General features: G+C 37.7%; 4 protein-coding genes and 1 long non-coding RNA gene across 5 annotated transcripts; 2 read left to right on the top strand and 3 right to left on the bottom strand.

Moving 5' to 3' along the window:
- Positions 1-1987: 1987 nt before the first annotated feature.
- Positions 1988-4069, bottom strand: LOC103434827 (uncharacterized). The gene is made up of 6 exons (XM_008373186.4): positions 4046-4069; positions 3896-4002; positions 3205-3427; positions 2980-3101; positions 2355-2406; positions 1988-2229 (listed from the first exon to the last, which is right to left on the bottom strand). The coding sequence occupies exons 1-6, from the start codon at positions 4067-4069 to the stop codon at positions 2185-2187; spliced, it is 573 nt and encodes a 190-aa protein (XP_008371408.2). The 3' UTR covers positions 1988-2184.
- On the bottom strand, positions 3896-6320 carry LOC103434828 (uncharacterized). The gene is made up of 3 exons (XM_008373189.4): positions 5379-6320; positions 4491-4649; positions 3896-4399 (listed from the first exon to the last, which is right to left on the bottom strand). Exons 1-3 carry the CDS (start codon positions 5388-5390, stop codon positions 4121-4123), a joined length of 450 nt encoding a protein of 149 aa, XP_008371411.1. The 5' UTR covers positions 5391-6320; the 3' UTR covers positions 3896-4120.
- A 2418-nt stretch (positions 6321-8738) lies between these two features.
- On the top strand, positions 8739-11268 carry LOC139195815 (uncharacterized). Its single transcript, XR_011580849.1, has 2 exons — positions 8739-8987; positions 10792-11268. It is a non-coding gene; the product is annotated as an uncharacterized lncRNA (long non-coding RNA).
- A 995-nt stretch (positions 11269-12263) lies between these two features.
- LOC103434830 (protein E6-like) lies at positions 12264-13763 on the bottom strand. The gene has a single exon (XM_008373190.4). It carries the CDS (start codon positions 13567-13569, stop codon positions 12478-12480), a length of 1092 nt encoding a protein of 363 aa, XP_008371412.2. The 5' UTR covers positions 13570-13763; the 3' UTR covers positions 12264-12477.
- Positions 13764-18687: 4924 nt separating this feature from the next.
- Positions 18688-21180, top strand: LOC103434831 (protein psi1-like). The gene is made up of 3 exons (XM_008373191.4): positions 18688-19175; positions 19531-19982; positions 20472-21180. The coding sequence occupies exons 1-3, from the start codon at positions 19011-19013 to the stop codon at positions 20908-20910; spliced, it is 1056 nt and encodes a 351-aa protein (XP_008371413.4). The 5' UTR covers positions 18688-19010; the 3' UTR covers positions 20911-21180.
- Positions 21181-21477: the final 297 nt, after the last annotated feature.

The following is a 21477-nucleotide window of genomic DNA, read 5'->3' as shown; positions in this document are numbered from 1 at the left end:
GTACTTTTAAAATAACTGAAAGTAACAATTATATACTTCTTATAAGAAGTATTTTAAGCATTTTTTTTATTATTTTAAATTCACTAAAAATTGGTTTTAAAAATATTTTCACTGCAAGAGCTTTTAGTCGGCCAGAGGTCTGCAGTCCCTAAATTAGTGTCTCATTCTAACATTTTGACATATGTCTTTAAGTAGTTTACGTGATTTAAAAACACCAATTTAAGAATAGCAGACTTCTGGTTCTTTTAGTCATTTTAAAAACAATTCTAATCAAACCAATAGATGGTCAAACTGCATTCAACCGCCTTTCAGACCATCTTTCAAAATATAAACCCTCAAATGGTTTACGTGTTGGTCAATGAGCAATTTGGGCGCTTCATAAAGTCAAGCTTCTTACCCTACAAGGACTAAGCAGGTCCGACGACTTGGTCAGCTTTCTCCAAGTCCGACCACTGCGTGACGTGAGATATAATTAATACAAACTACCCTGCTTTACCGTTCACGGTAAGATTGTTTAGGGGTAGTTCAGGGACAGAAACTTCGATAGAGTTGCCGATTAGGACAACTCTGAAACCGAATTAGATTTGTGAGTTTATAGAACTACCAAAACGTAAGCGGCTCTGTTTGTGAGAGCAGTCAGACATCTTACGTGGTCCGGCTGCTCTACACATGGTCTACCCTAGAGGTCTCCACAACTCTAGAAAGGAAATGTTAAATTGGCTCATCTCTTGAATAAAACGCGAAACAAATCAAGAAGACCGGAGATTGGAAATTGCATCAACATGTTTGCCCTCAACCTCGTTATGATCGAGATGTCAAGATCGGAAATTTAATCATAAAAACAATATAAATCATCGTTATGTCACCTCCTTGGTGAATGATTGTAGAACAAATACAATTCTGTGGATTAAACTAGGATGAAGCAAGCCTCAAGTCTCAAGCAAGTCCTACAAAGTCCATTGAAATCCATGAAACCTACGACCGATTCATCGCATTCCAACAGATAACAATCATCCATCTACAACGAAAGAAAAGAAAAATGTAAAATTTATGAAGACAGAAATTTGCAGCCATTTTGACATAATTTGCAGTTCAGATGAAAACGTAGTGCGCGATTGGACAAAAGTAGGTATTTAGACATTCGTTTCTAAGTAAACAATTAGGTTCACAACTTAAACTTCATAAGCAAGGTAAACAGAAGCGCAACATGGTAAGTCTCCGAGCCAAATTTTGAAGTCTGCTAATCAGAAATCATCATTCATCACAGCCCTAAACAAAGAAACAGGCATAGTCAAAAGAAGTGAAGCAGCTTAGGAAGTATTTGGAAACAGAAGGCCAAAGCAGTAACACAATTAATGTTCTAGGTCCAGGGTAGTCGATATGCATTAGAATCGAAGTTGAAGCACGATATGATTATGCTACTAACAGATTTCAACAAGTAGAAGAATCTACTACAACCATCACCCTTGAAATTTGACACCAAAAGTGACCAATTAATAGCAAGGCAGGACAATGCATCTTCTAGTAAAGAGTAGATATATGATTTATACAGTTATGGTAAAAAAAAATCAATGAAACCATCAGTTGAAGTGAAACCGAAATGTACAAAAGTGCAATTCTTGACCTAATTAATGAGGAAACACTATCATCATCATCATTTTTCATCACCATCATCACAGTACAGATAGATAAAAGACTTTAAACAACAAAAAAACATTAGGAAGCACCAATATTTAATTTTTAGTTCCTTTTACATCAAGAAATTTAAGAGTTTTATTCACCACCTTGTCTTAGAGCGCAAGTACATAAAACTTTGCTCGAACCCTCTGATATTCATCATACATCATCATTGCAATCTGAGTGAATACAACAAATCAGTGTTATTACTAATTCTATCCTTGTACATCTATGCTGACATGAATAACAAACAACAAAGAAAGTAGTTCAGCTAGAGTTTGCATTGCCATTCAAAGGTTCATGGTTCATATCAGCATAAAAACATCAGTGATTTATTCATCGTCAGTGAATGCAATTTTTTTTGTAAAGCACATTTGTGCAAGAAATACAACTGTTACATTGGAGGAAAACCCAATTTTACATATAAAAGCCAACAAAAATAGTTGTAGACCATAGTCTTCTTATCTAGTCTACTGAAGAGAAGTCGACAACAAAAATAAATCCAAGTCACTCCATATCTGATGCTTGATCCTCATCTAGTCTTGTCTTGCCCTACAAAAGCAAAAGCATATGCATTCTTTCATTGCACAAGACGGGGAGAGATAGAGAGAAAGATGGGATAGACCAAAAGAAAAGGATGAAATTTTGGAGCAAAATAGGCAAAAAGATTGTCTCACTGATTTTAAGTCCTGGCAATACTTCCATCCATGATCATCTAACATCACCCCCCTTCTCAGACAAAGAAAAAAGAAAAGAAAATTGAAGAATTTAAAACAATTAGGCTGTCATTGTAGCCAAAATGTTAAAACTTTTGAGCAAGTAAAGATGCCCACTTCTTAATGCACTGTAATAACTTAGGCAATAGTTAAATGATAGACTTGAAGTAATGCTAAATGACCTGCATTCCTTAGAATTCTAATCTAGATGACAAGTAATGAATCACTAAAAGAACCCCAATTTCACTTCAGGAACAATATAGCAAATACTCTGCAATTAAAAGAAACCACAGTGCTCGAATTTCCGAACATAAACAAGCAATCATCGATCAATACACAGATAAACTACAATGCAAAAATTTTGTCCTTTCAATTCAAAGCCTTGCTTATGACAAATCAGATTGCCTATTGACTAAAACACTCAAAACAGAACAACTTATAATGTACTCACAAAGAACACGAATTGAACACGAAACAAGTAATTGAGCCGATAAGCAATTTCCAAATCCAATGCCACAAATAAATAATTCAGCAAACACCCATCACGCATCACGAAACGAAAACTCGAAAGACAAAGAGGGAATACCTTCGGAGGTCCAACCGTAGGAGCGCTGAGAGACGGAGAGCATCGAAGTGAGCAATGCAGAGGCTGTGGCTGTGTGGTACGGAAGCATCGTCTCCACGCAGCAGCTCAACTCCACGGGCGACCTTCAAAGCAACAAAGCACACATTTTTAAATAAAATTGAAATTGATTAAAATAATTAACATTGAAAGTGATGAGATTTAGGGTTTGATGAGTGTTCGATTTACCTGAAAATGCGAGGAGCCGAGAGGCTTTGGGTTGGTTTGGGGATGCGAAATGGTGAGGAGGCTGGTTTGGGTCTGGCGGCGGAGGCGAGCCTCGAGGCCACGGTGGTTCGCGCCGCAGAGGAGCGGAGGACGGACCTGGCGGCGGCGAAGGAGGACATGGTTGTGGGATGGCGGATTGTTTTGGGGTTTTAGGATTTCGTTGAGTGGGAAGAAGGTTTTGGGACTTTAGAGGAGCGTTCTGGTGTGTTTCGCTTGTATGCCTACTCCCATGATTGAGGGCGTGGCATACGATGATTGGGGGACGAAGTACAAGGCTGTGATTTTTCGGTCAAGATCTAACGGCTTGGAATCTCCATTCCCGTTCTTAACCACACAATTACTCTACAAATCTTTTACTTCTTTCTATTTATATTCAAAATTATAAAATTTAACAATCTTAGTTCGGTTAAATCAAACTTCACAAAGATAGTTGGTTAAGGTAGTGTGTTTGTCTTCTTGCATCCAAGTTCGAATCTTGGTGCCTATAAACTAAAGTAGTTTAAAATAGAATATCAATTTGTCAAAAATAAAATCTTGAACTTCAAATAGTGACGTTATTTAGCTTGTAACTCAAGTAGTTAAGTATATTTCCGATTCATAACTTTTAAATTTTGAAACAAAGTGACCAAGCACAACAAGCGAAATGCAATACTTGGTGCGAAATGCAAAATCTCGTTTCAGAAATTGACAAGATACAAGGTTTGATTCAATTCCAAGCAATTTCGGGCTCTCAATCAACACGTCAACTGTGATAAAAATCTGGATTCACAACGAATAACTCAGTTCTGAGTACACAAATGACTGGAGAAATGTGACACAATGTCATGGTACGGAAGTGAAGTTTATTTCCCTTCGTATGGAAGTGTACAAAATGCACTTAGCCTCTGGCATCGAACATTGCCTTCTTAGGCTTGCTCTTGCTCTTACTCCTGCTGATCTTTACTAGAGCTCCAAGCAGCAGCGGGATGCAGATACGCCGAGACATGTCTACTCGACGTCTCGCGGAGACCTCAGACTGCGAACCCTTGATCGAAATCCTGTCATGCTCTTCGAAGCGGATGGAATTGGGGAAGTACAACCGTCCTCTATCACCCGTTCGAATCCCAATTAGTCGGCCTAGTGACATGCTGTGGTCTTGGAAGAAGGATGCTGAGGACTAGTTGGGGAAGTAGACAATCACATTCCATGAGAAGGGAACAAGTTGGCAATGTGGGAATCAAGGCAATTGAAACAAAGGCAGGATTTACCTCGGTGTCAAGGTTGGAGGACGAAAAGGAGGTGAAACTGGCGGAGCGAAGGTGCGAGGACTGGTGTTCTACAACTGCAGCTGGTAAGCTCCCCACCACTCTAAGTCTCATGTTCATGATCTCAAGCCCTAGGGGCCATCCATGGTGCATTTCAAGATCCTGGGGATTTAACAATTCAACGTTTCGCAGATCGCGTGTTTACATAAAGAAATGCAACAGAAAATGCAGGTTTTTGACTCAAATCCTAAACATGTTTGTTACAAAAAGATAGATTGTGCATGAAAATGCAGGGATTAGGTGGAAGAGAGGGAACCATCAATAGTAATATTAGATCCCTAATTATGGTGATTAGTAAAATTAAACCCTATTAGTTGATTGATTAATATTCAATAGGGATTTGACCGACAAAGTAGTTGCATTGTTTAGGTCTACCTGCTATCTATGTCTGCAGCTCAACCAATTTCTCAATATCTAAGCAGGATTAGAATTAGATTAATGGAAAAGTAAAGCAGTCCTAAAAATATACTTTTGATTTAACTTCCTCCTCCTCCTCCTCCTCCTCCTGATATTTAACTCTTACAGAACAAACATGCATGCTTCTAGTTATGCTTTCCTAAGCCGGAAAATAATCTACGGGGAGGAGATTCGAACTTAGGTACAAGGACTTAGATGCACTGTCCTGACCAACTAGCCTAACCCACATCTGCATACGCAAATTGAGTTAAGTTCTCATCCTATAATCCTATTCAAACACTGAACCAAGAAGCACAGAAGAAACAAACTTGCAGGTTAAAAGAGAAGAAACAAACTTGACAAAAGCATTAACAAACAAATACACACTTCGAAATCCAGAGAATTATAAGTTCTTCAGGCAGAAAGTTTACTTACCTCTGCAACCATGGCTTAAAGAACAGCCTGAGCAGGAAGAAGAAAGGAGAAGACTATGTATTCACAGGAGAATCCCCACACTGATGAGAGAAAACGTTATGGAGAAAACAAGGTTTGTTTTCATATACTTCCTTAAAAAATACATCAGGTGATTAAATGAGCTCTGGTCCCACCTCCATGTCCAGTTCAACCCATTAACATAGCTGCAAATTCACACAACCTCAACCTGTCCTAAATATCAACCGTGGTTTAACCACTAATAATCTCCTGTTTTTTTTTTTTTTACAAACAATACGATATTTACAAAGATACTTTCCCAACAAGTCACAGTAGATGGCAACTTAGACCTCATCCCACCATGTGAAGATCAAGTGTCAGTAGACTGCTCAGGCACAAGTTTTAACCACCAACCAAATACAATAATTTAAAATCTTATCTTTGACACATAAACCCATGTTTTGAGTAAATATTGTGTTCATAACTGTGTTGGTCTGGTTTTGGTGCAGCCGTGCAGGAATTGAATTTGAACGTTCCAAAACCATGTGCAAATCAAATGGTTAGGTGGCTCCATTTAGACATGAGAAAATATAATTATTAAGGTAATTACATTAGGAGGTTGAAGCTGTTGAGCAATCTCTGCTATCCCTTCCAAAAGCCAACTACAAATGGATTAAGTAACAGAAGAGATAGGTGATGTTGCAGCTCTTTTTGGTTGGAAATTATATATCCTTTAGTTGGAATCAACAGTGTTGATCATGACATGTTAACCTTAAGCGGATAGTTAATCGCGATCAATCGAATATCAAGTGCAGATTTCTGCACAAATAATTTGACAGAAACAAAACTTTTTTCATGTTTTTTTACGAACGACAACAAGAGATCAGAGAAATTGAACCCAGGACCTTAGCGTAATGCATGATTGGAATTTGGATCTGCATCTGCATCTGCATAAAGTTGTGGGACATTTCCAAGAACTTTCTAACAGGTTGGACAGTTGGAGGACTAATCATGAACAGTAATAGGTCAGCCTTAATAATTAGGTATCCAACTTGTCATACAAGTGAATTAAACACCTAAAACTTCTCATTTACCGTCTTGCTGGTGGTGGGACAAGGGTTGTACTTGAAATGTGGTTATGTATGAAGCTGTGAAGCCCGTAATTGTCTACTTAAACAGTACATTGAGTTCAATTTGTATCCAAATGGAGCATGCATTTGTAAAATGTGAAAATTGCAGATCAAAACAGGCACTGTAAATTGTGCAAGGACAATCTCAGCTTAGCTGTGTTCTTCAGTAACCTGCAGTGACTCGAAATTTAAGGCCTGCAGCTGCATTCTTTCATCCATCTCTTTTAACTACAGCCCCACTACTGTCGACCAATTACCGGGAATGGTAATTGGGGTTGTGTCTTTTAGTGGATTCAATATCTGGGTTGCTATTCACTTCTTACCCTTTTTTGCCATAGTTTGCAATGATTTCATGTCCTTGGATTTCTGGAGGCATGCCCTACTCGCACTTCAGGATGATTACTTGATTCAATAACATTAGGAAATGAAACTTTGAACGAATGTGAATGCGATCATTCCATAAGAACTCTAAAATTAAGCAAGTTTGGACTAGATTAGTACTAAGATGGGTGACTTTTAGAAAATCCTCTTGTGTTGCATCCATTTCTTTTAGTTTGATAAGAAAAAAAATACAAAGTATTTTGTGTCCATTATTATTCATCAAAAAATCACTGCATGTAAATTAGAAGGAGAGATTCATTAGTAGACAGACACCAAGAAATCACACGTTGCCATGGGCACATTTCGGAGCCCTGAGAGGGAATAAGAAAATATTTTATACTTACAAAGCGTTTTTTATATGAATATGTTCATTCATTAGACTATTCATTAAATTAAATACTTTTGAAGAAGCATTTTCAAACAAATATTATCATAAACGCTTTCAATTATTTCGTTGATTCCAACTATTCTAAAAATACTTTCAAACAAATATGATAACTGCTGCTGACGAGAAACTTGAGGTGGGAGTTGAGAGTCGAGACAACGGAGGTGAATGATGAAGCGAATGGTGATGAGGAATGATTACTTTGGTAGGTCAGATAGGGACAAAAATGTCAGAATCAAGTTTCCCAAACGTGGCAAACAGAGACACACGCATCGAAAAGTATTGGTTTGGTCGCTAGCAACACTACCAGCCAAACCCCAAGTGCCAACCAAGTGACTTCCCCTCTAGTAATTTGGGTGCCGACACCACCAATTTCCTCCTATGTCATGTACATCCCAACCCACACGGCACTTCTCTAGTGCTAACGTCAACTTCGCAAGCGCACATGAGTTGATTTTAAGGAACTAATGAAAATGGCTTGAAAATTTTGAGTTTTAATGATAAGGACAAAATAAAGGGTAAAGTGAATAGTACCATAATTGACTTTTTAGTGTAAAAACGTGGTTTTTCGTTAAAGTGAACAGTACCGGGTGCTTTTCGTTAAAGTTCCCTTGATTTTATTCGTTGAAGCATGTGCGATTCGTTATAATCAACAATCAGAATGATATACGTGAACGCGGTTTATTGTAATATTTATTATGATGTAAGGTATACTCTATTTATGAAGGAAGAAAATGGTGGATCACATTCGTTTATTAGGCGTGCAAAATTTGAGAATTGTTGATCACCTATTAAGCCTCAACCGTTGATGCACCACCGCATGTACGTTGAAGATTGTGTCGAGTGGATATGTCAAATAGAAATGTTTCCTTTTCTTGTTAAAAGATCAAACTGTTGATAGTGGGCTACATAATGGGTTATTCCCATCTCCTCTTGATTGTTTGGTGTTTCTTTGGGCTTGTGAATTTAAAAGTTAGACCCATATTTGGTATTTTCTGAGAAAGCCATGTGAGCAACCCAATAAATTATTAGCTTATTTTTCTTGTTCTTCGGGTTGATTTAGTATTGATGTGTTTTGAAAAAAAAATTTTGATTTTACTGTGCTATGAGAATAAGCAGCTGTAAAATAAAGCAGCAGAGTGTTTGGTAAACTTTTTTGTAAAAGTGCTTTTGGAAAAAAAAAACATTATTATATTGTTTGGTAAACTTCTATGTAAAACAGATGTGACTGTGGAAAATGATCAAACATGATATAATACTAGATGTGCCATTAATTTAATTTTCTTAACAAATAAAGGTGAATTATTAAATATACTTTATTTTTAAAAGAAAAATATTTATAAACTTTATCTTAAATATTAATTAGTATGACAAACTACTTCAATTGAAATATTTTAAACTGAATAATTAGGATTCAATAGTACAATATTGTTAATATACTTGAAAGTAGTCTAATTAGATGTATTCGTCAAACTTACCGCTATTCTATTTCATAATGATTCTATCTTATGTGATATTTCAACTTTAATGTTCCGCTCTTCTTTTAATTTTGTTCCGGCAGAAAATTCGGTTTTATTTCTCTCTGTCTGTCTCTATTTGATTGGGTTTAGCAGATAGAAATGCAAGAGCAGGCGATGAGCTCCCTCGCTTCGAGCTCTCTACCTTCCAGCAACGAAAGGTCTTCGAGCTCTGCATTCCATCTTGAAGTTAAAGAAGGTTTGACTTTGATTTTTCAACTCGTTTTGTAGTGATTTCAAGTTTCTTTTCCAGAAAGTATAGCTTTGTTTGTTTAAATTTGTGTACTTGTTTTTTAATCAGAAGAATTTTGAGATTTCTCACCTGGGTCTTGTAAAACCCAGGATTTTCTCAGCTGGGTTGTTGTCCCGGGAAAATGCTCTTTTCGGATGAAAAGTCTTCTATTTTTACATTGTCTCAGATAAAAAAGAGAAAGCTTTGTTCAATAAGTATAGCTTATTTTGTTCGTGGTTAACTGTTTATCTTTGCAAATCGGAAGAACTTCAAATTTTCCCATCTGGGTTTTGTAGAATCGACAATTTTCTCAACTGGGTCGTTGTTTGTTTCCCGGGATTTGTTTTTTTTTTTAAGAGATGGCTTCACACCTGAAGGATTTTTCTGAAACAGAGAAAGGAAGTGAGAGTAAGAGTAAAAAGTTAAGCTAAGCCAAACTGGGGCTTCATCTGGTGAACCTCTAGCCTCAAATCCATCCTTAAGGTTTAGATATTGACCATAAGAAAAGTTTTTCAGCCTTCAATTTATCACACAAATATGGAGGGTTGGTAGTCAAATTGGATCCAATCCAAGTCTGCTTCACACTTTAATATTGGAGGGAATTAAAATTGAAGTCCAAGACCTACACTTGGAGAGAAACTTGCATGTCGAAGCATGGACGGAGTTAGAAACATTTTTTTAGCAAGGGCAATTTCGAATGATGAAAATAAATTGAATTTTTGATCCAATGCTATTAATTTATTGTCCAACAACACGAGTTTGGGTAACTAGTGTTTAGAACGGTAAAATTGTAAACTATTAGCTAATGAAAAAATTACATGGCTCTGAAGGGTGAAAGTGTAAGAAAAGTATAAAACGTGAGAGGGTATTTTCAGTTAAGTATTTGGACTGAAACATTATTTTTGAATATATAAGTAATTTATAATTTTAGTTGAAGTATTTTTCATGGCAAAAAGATTTGAGTGTGGACAGTTATCCCCAATGAGCATATGTTGCCTCGTCCATGTGTCGAAGGGTGTGTTTACTTTTGTGTCTGTTTTCTCGCCTAGCGCGAAGGTCATGCGTATGGAGAGATACACACAATAATTTGAGAGAGAGAGTGGGGTTAAGAATAGAGGTTGGCTTTGATTATTAGTCCTACTAGCACATGCTCCTTCCTTCCCACATTCTCCCTTTATGGATTTGCACTGCGCTCCTCATCTCATGTCATTCTCATTTTCTTCTATTTTTTGTGATTACGGTTAAGTCACGTCAACATTTTATATTGATTTTTTTTTTATAGAAATAATAAGAGAAAAAGTAATGTGAATATCAAATGTTGACGTAACTTAACTGTGATCACATAAATAAGAGGAGATGGGAAAGACATAAGATGGGAAGGGCAAACAATCCAAGTCCCTCATCATTAGTGCATGCAGTTATATACTACAATTTGAATCATATAGCGGTACAATTTGGTGAAGTGGGCATCCATATCCATAAATAAAGGCACATCACCAACTTTGCCAAATAGCTTTTGGTGGTAGAGAGAGCAGCTACCCCGATTTGGTCCCCCATTGATTGGGTTAGTTTATAATATATAAATGCCACATGCATGCATTTCTTGCATGGATGGGAAAGATTGTTAGAAAAGTGGGAGATGTTATTGACATTCGGAAATAGTTATTGAACACATAATAATTTATTTGAAGTGCTGATAATAATTTTATTAAAATTTTGGTAGAGATTTTAAAGTGTCTTGATTTCTGACTAGCTTTTCTCTCTTGAATAGGTAGGTGATGAAGCTTTAAAACTTGAACAAGTTTTCTGCAATTTTAGATGGCCAAACTGCAAAATAATTCCATCTCCTAGATCAACTGCATACTCTATAAATGGTCCCAATCAAGTGAGTTAGTTTATAATTTATGTAACTGCTTGTTAATATGCATGCATTGGGTGGATGGATGGACGTGAGAGGGCGATTTCAAGTCAATAAGGTTTTTCACTTGCGAAAGTCAAAGAGAACATCTATCGTACGCAGCTTTATCCTTACTTTACAAAGATATTGCTTTCATGACTCAAACCCGTGACATTTTAATCACAAAAGAACAACATTTCCGTTGCGGCAAGACTCGTCCTTTGTTGCTCAAAATTATGTGAGAGGAAGATAGTTAGATAAAACAAGTTGCTCTGTTACTCAATTTTTTGTGGCACATTGTGATTAATGGATTGTGTATGTTTCAAACTTAGATATTCAATTGTTCATAAACGGGCTCAAATTTTGAATAGCCAACTCTTATAGCATGGTAAAAATGTGAACTTCAAACTCAAAATTATTAGCTAAAATGTGTTCTCAAATTTCTTATATTTTTCAAGAGGGTAATTAAGTTGTTGATTTCTTAGCTAATTATGGAGTTCATCATGCAAGCTTTCATTGGTGGGATCATATCTCTTCCCTTGCGTCTTGAGCCTATTCTAGGAATTTTTCAGGATTCCCTAGCTATCGTTTTTCATAACTTTGTTGGCATAATTTTTTTTGCGGGGTTTAGTTTTTTGTTCTCCTGTCTTTCTGAAAGAAAAAAATTTTAATTAAAAAAAAAATTCTTGGATTCACCTTATCAGCATAACATGGGTTGTGTGACATAGCTATAATTGTGTCTACATTTGTTTATGAAGAGTGAGGGTTTTCCTGGCGTGTATGATACTTTTTCCAAAGGGCGACCCGAAGCCTGGCACCAAGCTTTGGAAGGGTCAGAGGAGGGGCCAGAACGTCTATCGTACATAGTCTTATTTTGCATATATGTTATTTTCACAATTTGAACTCATGATACTTCGACTTTAAAAGAACAACATTTTCGTTGCGACAAGACTTTCTAAAGTAAATAAAATATTCATCCAAAGAAGGGGAAAAAAGATAAAGTTTTTGGTCAAAAGGTTGAAGCACTTTGAATGCTATTATGCTCTTTTTACCAGCTAATTACTCCTGTGGAAAATGAATATAAGCCACTTTGAAAACTTGAAAGCAACCTTGAGTCTCCTTTTTCTTTCACCATATGATTATGAGCGTGCTAGGATCCTAAGCCTCAAGCTTAGCCAAAGGGATTAGGTGAATGAACTAATAATTCAATCATCGTTAAGCTTTCAATGAGACGGATCAACGGTCTACTATTAATTACTCTAATACCAATATTGTTATAACTTAATTACCTGCATAACCAACTCTTTTACAATAAAAGGTACCAACCAAATTGGCAAATCAAGGAGTTGAAACAAAATACCTTGTAGGGAGAAGCTGATATACATTTTCTTCACTCTTTCAGTCCACAAACTCAAGCTTTTACAAAGCATGAACACTGAAGCATTTTTATGCAGAAAGAGAGACAATAATCTATCTTTAATCAAGTTCTTTTCGATTAAAACATATTACCATAAATATATATATCAATACACAGCAAAGTGGTACTACTCAAAACAAGTCTCATGGCACGAACTGATCTTCACTGTCTTGGAACTCCTCCTCATTCTGGTACTCTTCCATGGAGTTATAGGTGTTCTGGTTCGCATTTCCGTTGCCGTAATTGCCCCTGTTGTTGTACCAATTTTTTGAGTCCGCCACCCTAGAGTTTCCGTACTGGTTCTGGTTGTAGTTGCTCTGGCTTCTCGGGTCGTAGTAGTACTTGCCGTTCTCCAAAAACCTGGTGTCACTCATTCCCTGCTTCTCAACATTGTAGTAGTTGTTATTGTTCTGGTAGTTGTTTGGGGTGGCGGTGTAGCTGCTTTGAGCGAACCTCGTGTCGCTCAGGCCATTAGGATTGGCCTCAAAGTTGTTGTTGTTCTGGTAGTTGCTGGGGGTGGTAGTGTAGCTGCTCTGAGCGAACCTCGTGTCGCTCAGGCCATTAGGATTGGCCTCAAAGTTGTTGTTGTACTGGTAGTTGCTGGGTGTGGTAGTGTAGCTGCTCTGAGCGAACCTCGTGTTGCTCAGGCCATTAGGATTGGCCTCAAAGTTGTTGTTGTTGCTCTGGTAGTTGTTGGGGGTGGCAGTGGTGGTGGTGTAGCTGCTCTGAGCGAACTTCGCGTCGCTGAGGCCATTAGGGTTGGCCTCAAACTTGTTCCCGTTGTAGTAGTAATTGTTTTTGTTGGGATTGTAGTGGTTGTTGTATCTGTCGGGGTACTTTGTATTGTGCTGCTTCTCTGCCTCGGCCGTATAGGGCAGGTTGTTGTTGTTGTTGGGTGTGTACTTGTAGGGTTCACCGTTGGTTGTGGTGGAGGGAGGCAGCTGGCCGGACTCATGACCGTAGAGGCCGTATCCGTTTTGAGTCTCTGGAATGAAAGTTGGCTCTTTCTCTTGCTCTTGCTTGAAAACTGGGGACTCTGTTTTTGGGAGCTCTGTTTCTGGAGACTCTGTTTTTGGAGTCTCTGTTTTTGTGAGCTCTGATTCCTTCACATTGTTGTTGTTAGAACTGGCAACTTTGCTAAAGAATTGGCTCTCTCTGGCTTGAGCTTGGAGAGAGAAGAGGAGGAGAGAGAGGAGGAAGAGGAGAGAGAAGAATTTGGGAGGAGGAGGAGCCATAAGTGGCTATTGTTGTGGGAGGCAGCTGCTCTGAATTGTGAGGTGTGAAGAGTGGGAGTGTTATAGTGGAGGGAGACCTAGCGGGCAGTGCATTGTTTATATAGAGAGACATAATTTTTTTTTCAAGTATCCAACCATTTTTACCATAATACTTAATATACTTAATATACCGAATTGTGTTCCGGCACATACTTTTTCTTGTTTCTCAACCAATTTTTTCAACTCATTAGGTGCAAATCGGGTGGAGGATTAGTGATGGTTTGTGGTCCCCACTTTGGTATGCAACTTCAACAATATTGAGTACTCTGTTTCTTTTCCAGTTAATGAGTTTTGTATTTTATCCTTAAAACACGCGCGCGCGCGCACACACACATGCTTTTAGGTTAATCCAACTATTGGTGTTGTTTAGGTTAATCCAACTTCAACAATACACACATGCTTTTAGGTTAATCAATAAAGTGTTTAGTCATTTTGATTATCCACGTTTTCGTTTTATTTGTAAAACACTTCTCAGAAAAATATTTACCGAATCAGTGCTGATATGAGAATTGTGCTCGTAGAGCAGCTCCATCGAAATTTATAGAGTATGTAATAAGCACTTGCTAATAGAATTATGCTTATGAGTTATGACCATTGATTTTTGTTTCATTCCAAGCAAACCAAAAACATGATATAAGATGAATGAGGACAACGAGAACCCATCTAACACAATTGATAAGGGAATGTTAACTTTAATTGAGGGTGCTCATGATGTTCCCCAAGGCGAAGGCTGAGGGGAAAAATAAATTGGAAATATGACGAAGGATAATTTGGAAATAAATTCTAAATGGTGCCAGAGGAGAAGCGTGATCGACCCCATAGACATCATTGACGTGGCCATGTAATTATGCTGGATTGTGGAGTTAATGATTCATGTTCTAACCTAGACGGTGGATGCAACTGTGACGGTATTTTTAGTTAAAAGTAGTGTTATTCAAACGCTTATTTTTACTTTTCACATATTCTTCTTAATTTTTAACCGTCGGAGCATGAGTTGAAGAAGATCAATCACCACAAATTAAAAAAAAAATGTGTGTATGAGGTAAAAATGGGTGTGTGATTAACACTATCCTTAGTCAATCACGCACATACATGTGTAATGTTGATAATGAATCTCACATTGATGGGAGGACATACTTTGCATGAGCTTATATATAAGTTGGGTTACTCCTCAAATTGGCAATTGGTTTTATGGTAGAACTTCAACTTTCTTGATGTATTAGAGCAGATTGTCGTGCCATACTGCTCCATGCCATCCCGTTTGTCTTGTCTACGTGCTAAGCTTGAGTTAACGTGACAATGCATGATATTGGTTTCTGCAATTTAACTTTGTTTTAAGTGGATTTTTCTTGTGTTAGTTGGAATATTTAAGTTGCATAAATACAAAACTGAAATGCAATTAGAGATAGAGATAGTTCATAACAATCTCATCTTTTATATGGTCCAAAAATAGTGACCAACAATCTCATCTGCTAATATTTAGATCCCAACTACTAAATTATTAAATTGTCACCAGAAAATAGTGAAAAAAATAAAGATGATGTTGAAGTTTTTGTGGTTCGTTATATCTTCTTCAATTCCATCATTCACATTTTATTTATTTTTTAAAGTCATAATTTCAAAGGAAAAGGGTGGAAGGTTAAAGGAAGCTTCTTTGTTGATTGTATTTGTACATGCACCACCAAAAACCCTAGACCATTTCACAAAAGCCAAAAGAAAGGAAGGAAGAAAAAGAAGAGGTACATGGTATCATTGGTGTTGATTTTGTAAAAGCAAAAGCCTATTTAGCACCTTCCTACCAGAAAATAAAGACAGAAAAAAGCAGTAAATAAAACCTTTGAAAAAGCAACCACAAGTGGTGAAAAAATCTCACACAACATTGTCTTTAATTAACTTATAGATGATTTCACATTATGTAAGTTGGTTTTATGTAATTGCCTGCATACTTAGATTTCCTAAAGTAATTGATTGACGGAGACAGACTTACTTGCAATGTGGATAGACTCATATTACATTAGGAGCGGGAAAGATACATAAGTGTATATCTGATAGATTTTAATCCTTCGTAGTTGATCTTGTTTATCGATTGTCTCAGTTGATCTTGTTTATCAACTGTCTCTGATGTTATACAAACTTAAAAGATGATGCTATACAAATATAAGAACAAAAAGTAAACATGCCACATAAAACATAAAGAATTTAGCTAGGTTCGGCGAACTTTGCCTACTCCTCGTGTGATCTCTCTTAAGAAATCACTTGTACTATGAAGAATAACAACCTAGTTACAAGAACTTATTGAAAACCCAAAACCTTGCTTTGGATAAAGAACTCTTGGCTATCTACCCTTATATTTTCTATATTGTTCGTGTGCATAAGCAGCCCCTAGCAAGCCTATTTATAGTACATAGACCGATGGTTACATACCTTACAAGTATAGAATTTCTAAATCCTTTTAGAATAAGGGAAACTAACTTATTTCCTAATCCTAAACTGATTGGGATTACAAAGAAAACCTGTTTCTCAATTCTTATAGAAAATAACTTGTGCGCATTCCTTTTCTCCTTCTCCAACACTGAAAACCTAAACCTGATCGGCTTTGCTATTTGGCCGAGCCAAATCACAAGACAGCCGCTCTCAACTTATCCACACAAGCAAGAAAGAAAATGACCCAAATTTCACATCAAGGTTTTCATAAATATTGAAGAGTCTTAGTAACTAGTGACCTACAATGGCGCTGGTATTTGGTATTGAAGTTTAGCATGTGGCAAGTGGTGTTTGCCAACTAATGTGAGTAGCCATCCGAGAGTTAGGTCATTGTTTGGTTATAGCAGTTGCAGATTGAATCAACTAATTGATGCAAAGGTGGCCCACTCAGCCCTCTCTCTCTTCCTCCCTCTTCCTTTCTCAATCGAAACAAAGAGTTCTGCGTACGATAAACGTTTATTTCTTATTCTCATAAAACAAAAAACCTTGTTTGCTAGTGATCGTTTTTTAATGGAAAGAAAATTAGGGTTAGGGTTGTGATATCCACACATCTCATTTTACTTCTTACATACCTTTTTAATTTTCGGCCGTCGAATCGGATGAATTGAAGAAGATCAATGGATATAAATTATCAAGGAGCGTGTGAGAAGTAAAATGGGATGTGTGGATAGCACATCTCTTAGGGTTATTCTTTTTCCTCAACCACCAGCATTCCTTAGATTCGGGGGAATATAATTAAACAGTGAAAGATGCTTTTGTCAACGTTTGTGTTTGACAAAGCACCCAATTCCCTTTTCTTTTTCTTTATGTTTAGTTCACTTTTCTTTTTCTTTTTCTTTATGTTGCACGATTAGCGGGAGCATAGTTTTCGTCCTTCGAAGTTTGCCCTTTGGACATTAATTTGTTTGGCAATCGGTTGTATATTTATTTGTGTCCATCGCTCTTATGTGCTCTTATGTGTCTCATCTCATCTCTCATGTCTCTCTTTTAACGTGTGTTTTTAAACAGAATGTGTCTTGCAATCAGTTGTATATCGTGTAATTTATCTTTTCCATTCTTACTAATTATGTAAAAAAAAAAGATAAACACAATAGATATACAATCGATAATTGGTAATGTTCTCCATTCCTACTTGCTATTATTTTGAATAGTGCTATCTACACATCCTTTTTACAACGGATAACACCAATCATTGTTTTTTTTTCTTGACTGTTTTCTTGTTGTCCCCTTCATTTAATTTTTCTTGCAGAGTTGAGTTCTGTAAGGTTAAGTGGGAAGAGCTAATCACTCAAAATAAACAACTAATTTCAGCAGAAAGCGAAGCTAGTACAAATACATTCTTTTATGCATCCCAAAAACATTAATAAAACACAGATTTCCCAGAAACCCAGATATATTATTAAGATAAGATTAACAAAAACCACTTGTATGATAGATTATTGAGCGGGGACTTTCGGGCCATTTCACTCGTCCGCGCCCAGTCACAAGAAAAAACTCTTCGGATCCCACACAGGCGCAAGTCGGTGGGCTCGAAATGCAGGGATCATTATGTGTCTTCAGCGAAAGTGTAATGTGGCACGAAAGTTCCTTACCTTAAATTTATCTGACTTTCTGGATAGGGTAATGTTACGAAAATTAAATTTATAAACTAAATGATATGACATCAATAGTCTTTTGGTCATTTCCGATTCCGTGGGGCCATCTGGTCTAACCCTAGGTTGTAGACGATTTTCAGGCTATTTTCGACCATCTGGTCCTCTGCACTATTTGGTTGGAGATGACCTGGTTTTCAAATTTTGTATCCCTAGCATTACGCTGCCCCGGATAAGGTTTCCAAAGCAGAAGAGAAAACAATAACATATTGGGAGCCAAAATACCAAGCACAGGATTCACATCACTGCCAAGTCGTTTTCTCCTCATCCTCTTCTTAAACCTCTCTATCCTCTGGTCCTCACCCCACTGAGCTTCCTCTCCACCCTTTGCAAGAACCAATGGCGGGGGATGGTGGTAAGGGCACTTGGACCTCCAGGAGGTCTGGGGGAGCCCTACTCCGGTTTGAGAAAGAGAGAGAGGGCAAATTGGAGGTGGATGGGAGGGTAGTCACAGTTGAGGTAGGAGGAGAATTTGGGTGGCGATGACGAGCTGGGAGTGGAGAGATGGCGCGGTTGTTGGGTTGCTTAGGATGTGGGTTAGGGCATTCAATTTTTGCTCCCATGTGGTGTTCTCCATTGTTTTTTTGGTGCTTATCCTTCTACTGTCTCAAACGACAATGGTGCAAAAGTAAATGCTATTAATCACGTGAGCTACACGCCTACACGTTCCTTATTTAAATTAATCTAATAGGATTCTCTTTGGATTTTTCTAGCGATGATTTTGGAGATTCGTGAATCATGTACGTTCATCATATATCGTGCGGTCAGTTTTTGTTAAGTACTGTTTGTGTTTTATTTTAAATAAAAATATTTAAAATAATTTCTGACTGCATAATATACAATGAACGAACATGATTGACAGATTTCTAGAATCAGAAAGAGGATCCGGATTCTAAATTAATGGCTTACTGATGAAATCCAACGCAAACGGCAGGACCTTTCCACAGAATTGGAACTGGTTGGGCTTTTAGTTGGGCCCTTATTTTTTGGTACATCAATTTGGGCCTTTATAATGTAATTTGAGCCCACAAAATTTGAGGTATCTCTGGAAACTTCCACACTCGTCTGGTTACTTCGACACATTCTTCTCTTTTCCCTTCCCACCTCCTCCTGTTCGTCAAATAATCTCAAGCTGCTACCCAAATTATAAATATTCACAGCCTTCAAACTCTCCACAATTTCGCAAAGATTTTTTCAGGAAAATAATAATACCAATAAAATATTAATAATTACAAAGCAAAAACAAGGAGAAAAAAGAAGGAAGAGATGGGTGTGGATTACTACAAGCTTCTGCAGGTGGACAAGAATGCCAACGACGACGATTTGAAGAAGGCTTACAGAAAGCTCGCCATGAAGTGGCACCCTGATAAGAACCCCACCAACAAGAAGGAAGCCGAGTCCAAGTTCAAACAAATCTCTGAGGCCTACGAGGTTCGTTTAATTTCTTCACCATTTTGTTCTTTCGCTTTGTTTTTTTTTTTTTTTTTTTTTTTGAAGAATCCATATTGGTTATGCTTGAAATATTGTGTTTTTAATCTGATAAGGAAAGATTTTTCATCTGGGTTTTGGACTTCGAAGTTAAATTGCCTTTTTTTTCATGTGAAAATTCCTCAAGCGGCATAAAAATTCAATCTTTTCACGTTCTGTAGATTTTTGCAGGAAGCCCATTTTTTTTTTTCATCTAAAACTTTCTCAAACAATTGAAAAATCAACGTTGCCACTTTTTTCTAGATTGTAAATTAAACCCAGAAGCTGGAATCTGATTCTGTGTGTTTTAATTTTGCAGGTTCTGAGTGATCCCCAGAAGAGAGCAATCTATGATCAATACGGAGAAGAAGGGCTGAAAGGCCAAGTGCCGCCGCCGCCGGATGCCGGTGGGCCTGGCGGTGGAGCTACCTTCTTCCAAACTGGAGACGGTCCAAATGTGTTTAGATTCAACCCCAGAAACGCCAACGACATTTTTGCTGAGATTTTCGGGTTTTCGAGCCCCATGGGTGGAATGGGAAGTGGAATGGGTGGAATGGGCGGAATGGGCGGTGGCGGCATGAGGGGTGGAAGGTCTTTCGGTGGAATGTTTGGGGAGGACATGTTTAGTTCATTCGGAGAAGGCCGCCCCATGAGCCATGCGCCACGAAAAGCTGAACCAATAGAGAAGAGGTTGCCTTGCAGCCTTGAGGAGCTCTATAAGGGGACTACCAAGAAGATGAAGATTTCGAGGGAAATTGCAGATGCAAGCGGGTAAGTTCTTTATTCTTCCTCAGTTTATAGAAGGGAAATGATTTACGCACATCTTTTCATCCTTTCGCGCAATTAGTCATGTTCCTTGATCATCCTTCAATCTTATAGGAAAAGTAGGTGCTCGTGTTTAATTATTCACCAATTTTAACAATGCCAGCATTGTATTGCATTCTAAATTAACGTTAGTTTAATGTAGCGCACGTGCCTTAGCTTAGTTGGTAGGGCTCCCGTCTCGTTGCACTCAAGTTTGAATTTCCTTTTCCGTAGATTAGAATAGTTTAGAATGTCGCATTGGGAAAACAGAATGTTAGTTTGACATGTCTTTTATGTTCTCATCTTTGATGAAGTATTAAAGGAATACATTCGAGTCATCTTTTGTTTTCGTGCTGTTAATTTGATAGCTTGTCAGTCGTATTGCAATTCGTATGATCTATTTTTTCTCAAATCATTTGTCTGGTTTTTAATGACCTTATTCATTGTGTTGCGCAGGATGACAATGCCAGTGGAGGAAATCCTAACCATAGAGATCAAGCCTGGCTGGAAAAAGGGAACCAAGATCACGTTCCCGGAGAAAGGAAACGAGCAAGGAAACATGATTCCTGCCGATCTTGTGTTCATAATTGATGAGAAACCACACCCCACATTCACAAGGGACGGGAACGACTTGGTCGTCACGCAGAAGATCACTCTAGCAGAAGCTCTAACAGGCTACACTGTCGACCTGACCACCCTAGATGGAAGGAGCATCACCATCCCCATCACCAATGTGATCAGTCCAAACTATGAGGAGGTAGTCCCTAAAGAGGGAATGCCTGTACCAAAGGACCCCTCCAAGAAGGGTAACCTCAGAATCAAATTCAACATCAAGTTTCCGACGAGATTGAGTCCCGACCAGAAGGCCGGAATTAAGAAATATTTGCCGGCTTGATTCGAATTCGAGCCGCTGTGCTATGCGAAACCAGGGCGCTTGTGAATATTTTTTTGGATGGCTTGGGATGTTTGTGTTACTTGTTTGTTTTGCAAGGTTAAACATATGTTAGTCCAACGGGGGAGAAAAACACTGTCCGTTGGAATTCATCTTTTTCTGGTGACAATGCTTGTGTGAAATAGTACTTAATTAGTCTTATTTAGTCTCTTTCAACAGCTGATGATGTTCATGAAAATTGAATAATCTCAAGGATACGAGTTCCAATCTGCACACTGCGCATTCATTCTTGTTTGTTTCTCTCGTTTTAATTTATTCGTATTTTTTCACATTACCTACATTTTGTGGATTCGTCACCTTTCAGGTATCGGCCAACATGTCTTCATTCGGGTGTCTTTAGACGTTTTGGTTTTGAGTGTGTCAATGAAAGTCGGATGAAATTATAGAAAGTAAAAAAGACAGTGTCAATGGTGTTTCTTTTGTGACAGATTTGTGGAAGTTAAAAACGTTTTTCTCACCATCCAAAGCGCTTGAGATTTCATTCCTTAGAAGAATTTAAAAGTGCTTATG

This window comes from Malus domestica, chromosome 05 (genome assembly GCF_042453785.1).
Source record: "Malus domestica chromosome 05, GDT2T_hap1".
NCBI lineage: Eukaryota > Viridiplantae > Streptophyta > Magnoliopsida > Rosales > Rosaceae > Malus > Malus domestica.
This window is presented reverse-complemented; position numbering and strand designations above follow the sequence as displayed.

Excerpts from the sequence above, each read along its gene's own strand:
- LOC103434827 (XM_008373186.4), bottom strand. The coding sequence starts at position 4,069 with ATGACATTGTGTCACATTTCTCCA. Across the intron at positions 3,428-3,895 it reads GATTTTGCATTTCGCACCAA|TCCCAAAACCTTCTTCCCAC; the intron begins GTATTGCATTTC and ends GCTCCTCTAAAG. Across the intron at positions 3,102-3,204 it reads TCGGCTCCTCGCATTTTCAG|GTCGCCCGTGGAGTTGAGCT; the intron begins GTAAATCGAACA and ends GTTGCTTTGAAG.
- LOC103434828 (XM_008373189.4), bottom strand. Across the intron at positions 4,400-4,490 it reads CCTCCAACCTTGACACCGAG|TCCTCAGCATCCTTCTTCCA; the intron begins GTAAATCCTGCC and ends TTCCCCAACTAG.
- LOC103434830 (XM_008373190.4), bottom strand. The coding sequence starts at position 13,569 with ATGGCTCCTCCTCCTCCCAAATTCTTCTCTCTCCTCTTCCTCCTCTCT.
- LOC103434831 (XM_008373191.4), top strand. The coding sequence starts at position 19,011 with ATGGGTGTGGATTACTACAAGCTTCTGCAGGTGGACAAGAATGCCAAC. Across the intron at positions 19,176-19,530 it reads AAATCTCTGAGGCCTACGAG|GTTCTGAGTGATCCCCAGAA; the intron begins GTTCGTTTAATT and ends TTAATTTTGCAG. Across the intron at positions 19,983-20,471 it reads GAAATTGCAGATGCAAGCGG|GATGACAATGCCAGTGGAGG; the intron begins GTAAGTTCTTTA and ends TGTGTTGCGCAG.